The following is an 11,531-nucleotide window of genomic DNA, read 5'->3' as shown; positions in this document are numbered from 1 at the left end:
TCTTAATTCCAGATTCTTTGTTGAACTTAAATTCCACCATCTGCTGTGGCAGCATTTGAACCCAGATCCCCAGACCATTACCTAAGTCTCTGGATTAACAGTCCAGCAATCTTACCACTGGGCAATTGCCTCCACATTTCCTGTAATTAAAATCATTGTTAGCTTTCAACCAGGCACTCTAGCCTGGTCGAAAATTTAGACAAACTGCACTAGGTGCAAAATTAGCATACAGAGAGTTTCCAATGTTACATAAAAGTCATTGTAGTCATGATTATATGAAAGTCAATTGAAAAATCTAACTGTTTAATTTGTGAAATACAAGGTCAATCTAGGTTTTTTTTATGATTATGAATGACTTACTATGTATACACAGCAAATTTAGCAGAAGTACAAAATCAGAATGTACAGCAAAGTCAATTGAGAATCAAAATTTTAGTCCTATCTTGCTGTAAAATATTTTCAATCCAAATTTTGCGTAAAAAATACTGTTTGGAACTCCTTCTTGGACAAATAAAGTCTTCATTCGACACAGTAGAAAAATCAGGTACAGAAGTCTAAACATTAATCATTACAACATGAACAAAAATACATTTAAAATTACTCCACTGACAAACTAACTTTGTGCTCAAACAAATTATTTTTATTTCAGAACATTAACTAAACAGTCTTTTGTTTCAGTGCACTAATTCAGAATGCAATTTATAAAGTTAACTGAAGCAAACATCCTTCCAATTTCATTGAAGCCAATTTTTGTTTTTAAAAACATCAAGAACTAGTGCTGATCTTTGCAAAGAGGTCCATGTTATACATCTATAATGTGAAAAATTAAATAGGGCAGATGATTTTTCTGTTCAAGTCTTTGTAGTTACACTGTAAAACATTTGCTGTGCATATCTCCAATTGCGTAGAACAACTGAATTGATTAAATACAGAGTACATTAATGATGATAATACTCTTTTGAATACTTTTACTTAATAAAGTAATTCTTGCACTACAATTTGCAAGTAATGATTTCGTATTTCCTCAAAATTCCATCTCAAATTCAAAATATTGTGGGTCAAAATGATGTATTCTCACGTAACCATCTTCACCTCCACTACTGTAACTGTAAAGAACAAATAGTACTGATTAAATTAGACCCTAGGTTCGTCTTGTCTACTCGAAGCTTGTATTATTAGAAAGCAGGGTGATAACATTTAAGAACTAAAATGGTATTGGTGTGGATATCCATACTATTAGTTACAAAATTAAGTTTCTGCACACATTCCTTCTTTGTCCCACCACTCATTCCCATTGTTCACTGTCCTCACAAAATTTTAATAGGAACTCCCCATAATTCTGAGGAAGGGTCACCGGACCCGAAATGTTAACTCTGTTATTTCCTTCACTGATGCTGCCAGACCTGCTGGGCTTTACCAGCAACTTTGTTTTTGGTCCCCCCCAATTCAACCTGTTCAAGCAAATTTAAATTGTTACATTGGTTGCTGAAATCATTTGTTGTTCATGATACCCACAAAACAGAGAGGAAAATTTCTCTAGTGCCACCTTTCCAAGCAACTATTTGTTCACATTTTTGTCACTAACATAATAACGTGACTGCATTAGAAAATAATCTAAAGACATGACAGTAAAAGATCCACAAGATCTTTAAATTTACATAAACTTCCTTTAGCTTGCAAAAGATTCTCAGAACCAAAAAAAATAAGAAACCCCAAATATCACTTGTCTCTAAACATTTCTAAATATCTGGAGCAAATCGATTGAAGACCAGCAACACTCAGGAGCTAAAACAATAATTTTTTAAAAAATCCCTCCAATAGTTTCAATGCAGTTCAATATATTTCATCAAAAAGCTTCGAATACAATTATCAAATTATTGTACTAACCTTTTCCCATCAGGGTGGAAAGCCACACTGTTTATCGGTCCAAAGTGACCCTTCACTCTACCAAACTCCTCTTCAAATGACAAATGGAAAAATCTATAAAGAGAAAATGAGTCGGTTAAACTATTGTACAGGGCCATATCATTACACTGTATTTTATCTGAAGCCACAAGTATGAATAAGTTGATTTACGGAATTGCGCCAGAACACCAGCCAATGTCATCCTGAGATTAAAAGGTAAAGTCGCCTTAGTCTCAGAAGATCATGGGCCAGTCTCCTATTAAAGAGAGACAACTACTGAGGGTTTAACCTGACAGTCACTACACCTCAGGTGACGGGAGAGGCTGAGAAAGTGATTCCTTCATGATAACCTCAGCCAGTGTAGGTATGAAACCGAGTATCACAGTGCATCACAAACCAGCCGTCCAGTCAAGCGAGCTAAGCAACCTTTTCTTGCAAGTAAAGGTCATCTCTTGTCTAGAACATCGCCTTTGCTGTTTGCTTTTGTTTCCCTAAAGGTAGGCTGCTAAATTATATGTGTTAAGAAGATAAATATGTTTGAACATTTCATAAGTTTAACCTACACTGGCTCCATTAATGATCAACCTCTCAAACTTACTCCATCGTAACATACAAAATCAAATAAGATGAATCTTAGTTGGAGTCCTTTGGCGAAAATAACCAGTGAAGTAGCCGAAAAATTAACTTAAATGCTCTACAATCGGGAAATCATATTTAAGATTCCACAAGTTCAAAGCTAAATGGTCTAAAGTCTTTAACTGAAATGTCAATTTGAAATAAAGTGTGAAAAGTATTTTGAAGATAAAATAAATTCTGTCTCAACTATCAATTCCGGAAAGCTCCTTGTCTGAATTAAAAGTTTTCACCCAATTAGTCGATGACAGAAAAGGTACAGAGTAATATCATTAGACAGTCCTCAGATTCAGGCTGTGCACGAATGGGGCAACCAACAGTCCTGGCATAGCATTGAGGACAAGTCCAACAAAATAACATGACCACGATGGTTTCATTCGCTACCAATAGGAAGGAGAACACAGTTCGTAAAACAAGCCATGCAACAGAGTACAGTGAAGCAGAGTAATGTGAAGGACTGACAGAAATAGTGACAATCAGCTTAAGTATAGGAACCCACGCTGGAGTGGCATCAGCAAATCACATCCTTCAGAAAATAAACCTTTCTGAAACAACAATTCCAAGCTGCACTACGGACAGTACTATCCATCCCAATGGCATACAATATTTCCCTTAATTAGTGGTGAGTCAAGCACAGACTTAGTGAGGGAACTGTACGGTAAAATACAGAATTTATAATGCTGAGCTAAACTCTCAAAGTGTAAAAGATAACATATCAAAATAAAAGTTTAAATGAATTAGCTCCACAACGTTGTTACTTACCGAGCCTCAAACTTGCCAATTCTGGTGGAGGTTGTTGTGACATCCATTGCTTCCTGACCACCACCAAGGACAACCTATTAAATCAAAATCCAGTATTGATACAATTAACCAAAGTAAACGATAAGAATACCACACCGACAAGCAGCAATATTTCATTCACTGGTCTGACTCACACAGGACGTTCTAGATTGCCGTACAATGGTCTTTGACAAATAACTGAAGGACAATTGTCTCCAAATATTGAAACGTGTATCATACTATATATAATGGGCAGAAGAATACAGTCCAGCTCTGAGAAAAACTGCAATTTTGAGATGCATATTACAGCTGTAAGAAGGCAGCTCTGCTCTATCAGCTTTGAAATTATACGTCATAACAAGTACAATTCTTCTACAGAAAGAAACATCTTCACAAACTATAATCTGCAAAGCAACTCAGCACAGTTAAAGGTTTAACACAAAAACACAATCACCCTTTAATGTTCACTGCATGTACTGCAATGTTCATCTCATCACTGTTTAATTCTGCTTTGGATATGGTCAATTAAGCAGGAAAGTGAGTCATATCTCATAAACACTGTCTCTGTACAGATCTGGCCTGAAGATCTGTGAGATGATTTAACACAAAAATGATCCATTCTCAAGATGATTTAATTTCACATGAACAGTATGCTGGGTCACAAAATTACATTGACACTTTAACCCTGACTGAATAAAATTTAAAGACAGCCATATTAAATAATTAAAAATGTTGTGAACTAAACGCAACCAGTGTTGGTTCCGAACCAAGAGTGTAATGGGATCACAATTTGTCCTTAATCTTCTGCATCCTTTTTGCTGGCAGTTCTGATCACACTAGCAGAGAAGCAGTTGATCTAGATCAGAAGCATTCAAACTTTTTGACTGTGGGTTAGTGAGCTGCAAATGGTCACATTTAGAGATTAACTTTAATACTTTGATTAACTTGCATACAATTCAGGCTATATACAAGATCCCGTTTTTGGACTTCGAATTTATCCAATAATGACATAACATTGCATAGAGCAAATCTTTCCAAACCAGTTGCTCAACATTTAGACTGGACAAAAATGCGAACAAAGAAGTGAAGTTTGACCTAAACTGCCAGTATTATAGGTTGGATTTCTGACTCCGAGGCTACATGATTCAAAGAGGATAGACTATCGAATTTTCACCCCATTGTATTCCCCTCCCATTTCCAGCCCAGTACAGGCAGAGGTTTTACTACAATTGAAACACGTAGGTTATACCCACCTGCTTACCAATTCTGCCTAATACAAAAACACACTGCCTATTCCTGTATAAACACCTAAAAAAGTGTAGAGAGGTATCATTTGTCCTATTGTTTTGGGGCAATCTGTGGATACACCTGCAGTCTGCTTTTCCCAGCCACGCAATCAACACATTTGACAGCTTAGATCTGTTCTTGTTCCAGACTCAGAAACCAAAGAAATCAAGTGTTCCTTAAAAATTGAATGCTGTTGAATAATTTAGATTAAAATGTTCCTCTTGAATCAACAGGCAATATTAAATATTTGCTAATATTCCATGGGATGTGATTTAGTACATTTAGATAAAACAAGTCATTTCTGGGTTAAGGAATGTGACAATTGTTACAGTCACCATTGGACTGGCTTTTAAATTCCAGATTTTACTGAATTCAATTTTCGCCATTTGCCAAGTGGGATTCAAACCTATGATGACAGACCATTAACCTGGGGTTCCGGATTGCTAGTGCATTAACAATGTCACTATTTCCCTGTTTCCTCACTACTAAATCTCCATTTTAATGGAAGATACATTATTTTTGAAATACTTTCCTTCGTCCTAGTGGACAAAACAGGTGAAGGGTCAAAGTACTCTGATTTCAGATAAGCCAGCAACGTTTGCATCAAATTGGTTTACTGGCTCTGAAAGAATGGGCTAAAGGAAATTTGTAGCTAATAGTTTAAATTATAAATCTATGGTAAACAGTTAGGCTTTGGAAGATGTGGAAGATAGCATCATGCCTTTACGGGATTGAAAATGGAACCTTAAAACCAGTTGCTGCATCTTGGATCAGGTCTCAGCAAGCAGAAAAGCAGATTGCATTAGTACCAACACATGAATAGCTTCCATCTCCAAGCCAGTGAGGCAGAAACAGTTTAATTGAAAATGACTTTTCCTATTAAGTTGAATGCCTACAATGCATCATGCAAGAGGGTGTTATTGTATCCATAGAAGTAATGACAGCATTATCCGCTGTCCGCTCCATACACCATCAGTGGAAAAAGATGGCAACTTCTGTGAAGAGAACTGGAAAGTAAAAGTGAAAGCAGATCTTCTACATTTCAATGCAGTTAATGAAGTGTAACCAAGGCTTAAGTGGAATACTAATCCAATGAGACAACCTGCAGTAAATACAGCAGGACTGCTCCCAAGTGAACACTGGTGAGATAAATGAATTATTTACATTCACAACCATGAAACCAGATTGCACACTTCAACTACTTTAGAAATTAGTTAAAAAAAATTGTAACATTGACTGTATTACAAAAATTTTTTGTAGCTCCAGGAATTAATTACATACTTAAGTATAAAGAACATTCTTAAAAAATAACTTCTGTTCCTGCATGTTAGTCGCTGAGCGAATAAATGATTAGATACAATAAATGTAAAAGTAGATCCTTCACAACCCCAACTCCACTACAAATGGAAAATAAATCACTTGTAAAAAGATTTGAAAGTGTAAGGACCACTCCTGCTCTGCTCTGAAGTGTAACCGAAACAGTGACCGTTATGCATAATCACAGATCTCTTACCGGGCTTACATTTCTGGGAACTCATTAAAGCAGTAATTCATGAGCTACAGGCATTAAAGTTCAAGGTAATGAATTACTTTCAAATGTTGCTTCTCAATTTGTGGCACAAACTGTATTTTCCATTTACAGTGGACAACAATGTCGCATGAAGAAAAGGTGAAAATTATAATAGCATGTCTACCCAGACTCAATACAGACCCCATTTATCCAGTTCAAAAGCCAATGAAAAATCAGGATGAAACTTATGACAAAGCAGCCAGTTTTAGATCACACAACCTTAGGACTTAATGGTAATGATTAAAAGGAGGGCCCTTGGGAATGCTGTCGAAGTTAGAGACCTAGGGGCTCAGGTACGTAGTTCTTTGAAGTTTGCATCACAGGTAAACAGGTTGTTTAAGAAGGCATTTAGCTCACTTGCTTTTATTGTTCAGACCTCTGAGTATAGGTCATGCTGAGGTTGTACAGGACGTTGGTGAGGCCACATTTGGAGTACTGTGTACATTGCGGTTGTCCTGTTACAGGAAGGATATTATTAAATTGAAGACGGTTCAGAAAAAAATTTACCACGATGTTGCCAGGACTGGAGGGTTTGAGTTCTAAGGAGAGGCTAGATAGGCTGGGACTTTTTCACTAGAGCGTAGGCGGTTTATAAGATCACGAGGGGCATAGACAAGATGAATAGGAAAGGTCTTTACCCTTGGATAGGGGAGTTCAAAACTAGAAGACATTTTTAAGGTGAGAATAAAAAAATTTAAAAGGGACCAGAGGGGCAACTTTTTCACACAGAGGGTGATTCATGTGTGGAATGTACTGCTGACAAAGTGGTAGATTCAAGTACAGTTACAACATTTAAAAGACATTTGGATAAGTATATGAATAGGAAGTTTTGGAGGGATATGGACCAAATTCCTGGCAGGTTGGACTAGTTGAGTTTGAAAAACTGGTCAGTATCGATGGGTTGGGCCGAAGGGTCTGTTTCTGTGCTGTATGACTATGACTTTGAATCCAATTCAACCTTGTGAAATAGAAATTAATCAAACAAACTTTTATTGTGCACAACAGAATCTGTTATGTGACCATTTAGGTAAATTTGTATGCATTGTACAGGGTTTTGGATTTATGTAAAATTACTGCATCTCAGCACCTAATACATCATGCTTTTCTCATAAGGTACAGGAGTAGCACTAGTTCATTCAGCCTGCTCCAACATTCATTAAGATCGTGACTGTGCTGATTGTGATTACAAATCCACTTTCCTGCTTGATCCCCACAACCCTGATTCCCTTGTAGAAGGGAGCTGGAACAATTTTGATGTTGTTGATGAAAATCCAAAGATAAGACTGCAACTGGACTAGTGAATCATGAAAAGTCATGGTGACACTAGTGAGATCACCACTTCTCCAGCCAATCTCTTTGTTTAAAAACGAGTTTCCAGAGAATACTGAAATAAATTGGTGTTTAAATATCATCATTTTCACTAAACCCAGCATTGTAACTTAGCAGGAAAGTAAGTATAATGATAAAATGTAGGTTACATGAGTGAGCTTTGAATAGTTCTTGTTTAACGCTCCTACACGTTACTTACATGCTCCACAATAGGAGAAATAGCAGCTGAATTGACAGGCCGTTCAGTCCTGAATGTTTTTAAGTGTTCAAAACTTGCAGAATCAAACAGCTGCAATACAGAATAAAGAAAGAAAACTTCAAGAAAACAGAGAAAAGAAAAATTAGTTCAAACAAGAGTTACAGTTGTAATGGTCTTCGGTGTTGCTATGTCACAAGCTGGGACTGTTCTCCTTAGAGGGAAGGAGGCTAGAGGAGATCTACTGCAAGTTTTAAAATCAAGAGCATGTTAAATAGAGTAGATAGAGAGCAACTGTTCCCACTCATTAATGGATCAGGAACCAGAGGGCACATATTTAAAATGAATCCCCCCATATCACCACCCTGGGGCTTACTACTGACTAGAAACTGAACTGGATTTCCCATTTAAACATGGTGGCTAGGAATCCTGCAGCAAGTAACTCATCTTCTGACTCTGCAAAGCCTGTCCACCATCTATATGGTGCAAGTCAGGAGTGTGATGGAATACACCCCACTTGTCTGGATGGGAGCAGCTCCAACAACACTCAAGAGGTTCGATACAATCCAGGATAAAGCAGCTCTCTTCATTGGCACCATATCCACAAGCATCCGCTCCCTCCATCACTGACACATAGCCTACAAGATGTGCTGCAGAAATTCAAAGATCCTTAGACAGAATCTTTCAAACCCATGACCACTTCCAACTAGAAGGAACAAGGGCAGCAGACATAAGGGAACAGCACCCTCTGCCCCTCCAAGCCACTCATCATCCTGACTTGGAAATATGTGAGCATTATGAGAGTGTCACTGGGTCAGAATCCCGGAATTGCCTCCCTATCGGCATTGTGCATCAAACTATAACACATGGACTGCAGTGGTTAAGTAGGCAGCTCACCACCACCACCTTCTCAAGGGAAAATGGCAACAGGAATAAATACTGGGCCCAGCCAGTGAACACATGTTCCATAGTGAACAAAAAAAATTGCAAAGGAGCAAAAGTGATGCAAAATGTTTTCACACAGCCAGTAGTGAGGGGATGGAATGCACTGTGGTGGAGGCAGGGTCAATTTAATATTCAGGAGGGTGTAGGATAATTATTTGAATGGAAATCATGAACAAGGATATGGGGAAAAAGCATGAAAACAGTAATAATGTTCGTTTGAGGAGCTGGTGCGACATGCTAGGCCGAATGGCTTCCTTCTGCAAAATTCTGATAAATTTGCTAGGAAGCAACAGCAGGTGATCGCAGGATAGGGTGGGTATCAATGTGAAGTTTCTGCGGTGGCTTAAGTGGTCCTGAAGAACTTTTGTCAGCCTCTACTCATAGCTCATACTGCACAGAAAATTGATAGCTAAAATAAGATCATTTAAAAAGATTATTCCTCCAAAAATATGTTTACATTATCAATAAATATTTATTCAACAAAAACCTACAAAATGTTTCATAACATAGAAGTAGGCTAGATGGCAAAGTACATTACATTTAAGAACAAACCACACCTAAATAATAATAATTTCAAACTTTAGTGATGCCAATTCACCAAGAGTGTGCATCAACATTTAGTTCAGTTTGTGCCAGAAATGCGTTTTTGACATCTTCCAGTTCAGACATGGTCACAACAGCCAAAAACTTGAATCTACAGAACTACTGTCCCTGACAACACATCAACATTTGATGGAATAAAGCACTTATTCTACCAAATTAGCAAAATGAATGACTTCAGACATAGCCAGGCTAGTCAAATCTTATTCTTCAACAAAAATCCTCATTTTAATATTGCTAAACAGGCTTTGTATATGATGTTATAATAGTTCTACAAACACAATTTGGAACCGAATTTTGATCCAGTATGAATCCACAGTTCAGCTTACAACAGAAAAGTGACAAAGGTTACGACACTGGAAAACACTGCCTACCTTAGCAGTACTGTCTTTTGAAGCTGTGATAAACATGGTCAGGTCTAAGGATGTTTGAATGTCATTAATTTGTTTGGTGTGTTCTTTTACTTTTGTCATTATTTCCCCAGACTGTTAATAAAGTAACATAAGTATCAATAATGCAAAAAAATACAAACAAATCATCATTGTTCAATCACTTCAAAGACATATATTTGACAGAACAGTCAAAACTCCAGAATAACAAAAGGAGAATTCTCTAAAAATCACTAGAATTGGAACATTAATACCAGGTCATCCTCTCAAATAAATAAGCATTCCTCCATTCAGTAGACAAGAAGGGTAATGGGCATTATCTAAAGCTGGTCACATTGGTGAAATGAAATGTAACCTACAACTCATTAAGTTTTCTAAATGAAAAGAAGCCAAAACAAAAAACACATCATGACTCATGAAGGGTCCTTCAAAATTCACAATTCTTGAGAGCTGTGATTTTTCAATCACAGTAGATTGTTATAAATTAAAAACATTTCTTTGAGAAACACCTTGAATTTCAAAGGAAATAAAAACCACATTCCTTGTCAAGATTAATATTAAGATGAAAATAAGATGAAAGTGGACAGTAAAAGAAATGGTGAGAAAGTGAACTGAGGAGGAAATCAGTCATCACAGTGAGGCAATCACAATTTAAGATGTTTCAGAATTAACCAATGATTGCAGACAGTGCAGATTTTCTGGTCAGTGGCCATGCGAATTAATACAGCAGGCACAAAAACCAACTATTTGAAGAGATCTCTCAGAAACGGACGTCTATAAAATTTACTGCTAAGTCATGGTTCTACATTATCAAAATCATCTTGCTGGCATTTCAAACTGGATGACTAGTGGATTAACAGGAACAGCCAGCAAATTAACCTAACTTCATCCTTTTACTGTCATTCCTAGTGATGAGAAAAAAAATGCTGAAGCATTTTCCCTGGACAATTCCATGTACTTTACGGATTATTACTTAAGTAACTCAAATGTTAAAGGAGTATGATACAGTGGGGGGCAATAAAGTGCGGTCTATTCATCCCAAATCAAGTCAGTCATTGGGAATTGTGTTGATGAGATAACTTCAGATTTGTTCAAAGACTACTGTTTTTCTAATAAAAAATGAGCTTTGTTGTATAACAATCAGAAAACATTTTCAAAAACTAAAAATTCAACATCCTTAGCAGATATTACCTCTTTTTCAACAAGATAAGCATAGTCCTGTACATCTCTATACAACTTACAACATCACAGATAAAGACCTGCTGCTAATTGGGATTAGAGACATCGGTAGAGATATCAATCTAACATAATTATGAACATTGCTACCCAACACAGTATGTGATGTAAAGGCTCTGTTTATCTTTTATGATCGTTCTCTCTCTAAGAGATCTCCCTCGTTTACTTTAAATGCTATTTATTTTTTCTGCATTAATTTAGTTTTCTACCTTCCATCATTTACATCTGTGTTTGCTATTTCTTGGTCAGTTTAAGTCCTGCTATTCTGAACAAACCTATGATTTTTCTTCCAATTCTGCTTTTACTCTCTCATTAGCTCTACAAGAGCAGAATTTCTGATTAATGTAGACAATAGCAAATATACTTGTACTTCTAAATGGAAATTAGTTTGGCATAACCTATTGTTATTTTGCAACTGTATGGACAGCCCTTCCTTTTTGACCACATTACTAGAGATCAAGCAAATATGTTATTGATCACTGTTTTACAGTAAACAGGTTCCTGATGCAAGCTCATCACATTGTTCTCACATTATATGCCATTCTAGTGACAGACTATCCACTTTCAAAATGTCTACACAGTTGTGAAAAAACACTGTTAAACCATCATTGCTGTTTGTCCTCTGCCTCTAGTGGAAAAGCTCTGCTTGTGAGGTGGTAAC

At 36.8% G+C, this 11,531-nt stretch overlaps 1 protein-coding gene across 1 annotated transcript in view; it reads right to left on the bottom strand.

The window, feature by feature from the left end:
• Positions 1-618: 618 nt before the first annotated feature.
• Positions 619-11,531, bottom strand: part of eif3i (eukaryotic translation initiation factor 3, subunit I) — a 19,438-nt gene continuing 8,525 nt past the window's right edge. The window contains exons 7-11 of the mRNA XM_059654417.1: positions 9,620-9,730; positions 7,704-7,793; positions 3,301-3,374; positions 1,888-1,980; positions 619-1,106 (exon numbers count right to left, since the gene is read on the bottom strand). Of these exons, the coding sequence (XP_059510400.1) occupies positions 1,025-1,106; positions 1,888-1,980; positions 3,301-3,374; positions 7,704-7,793; positions 9,620-9,730 (450 nt within the window). The 3' untranslated portion in view covers positions 619-1,024. The remainder of the gene's footprint in view (positions 1,107-1,887; positions 1,981-3,300; positions 3,375-7,703; positions 7,794-9,619; positions 9,731-11,531) is intronic.

The sequence above is a fragment of the Stegostoma tigrinum genome, chromosome 24, assembly GCF_030684315.1.
Source record: "Stegostoma tigrinum isolate sSteTig4 chromosome 24, sSteTig4.hap1, whole genome shotgun sequence".
Taxonomy (NCBI): domain Eukaryota; kingdom Metazoa; phylum Chordata; class Chondrichthyes; order Orectolobiformes; family Stegostomatidae; genus Stegostoma; species Stegostoma tigrinum.
This window is presented reverse-complemented; position numbering and strand designations above follow the sequence as displayed.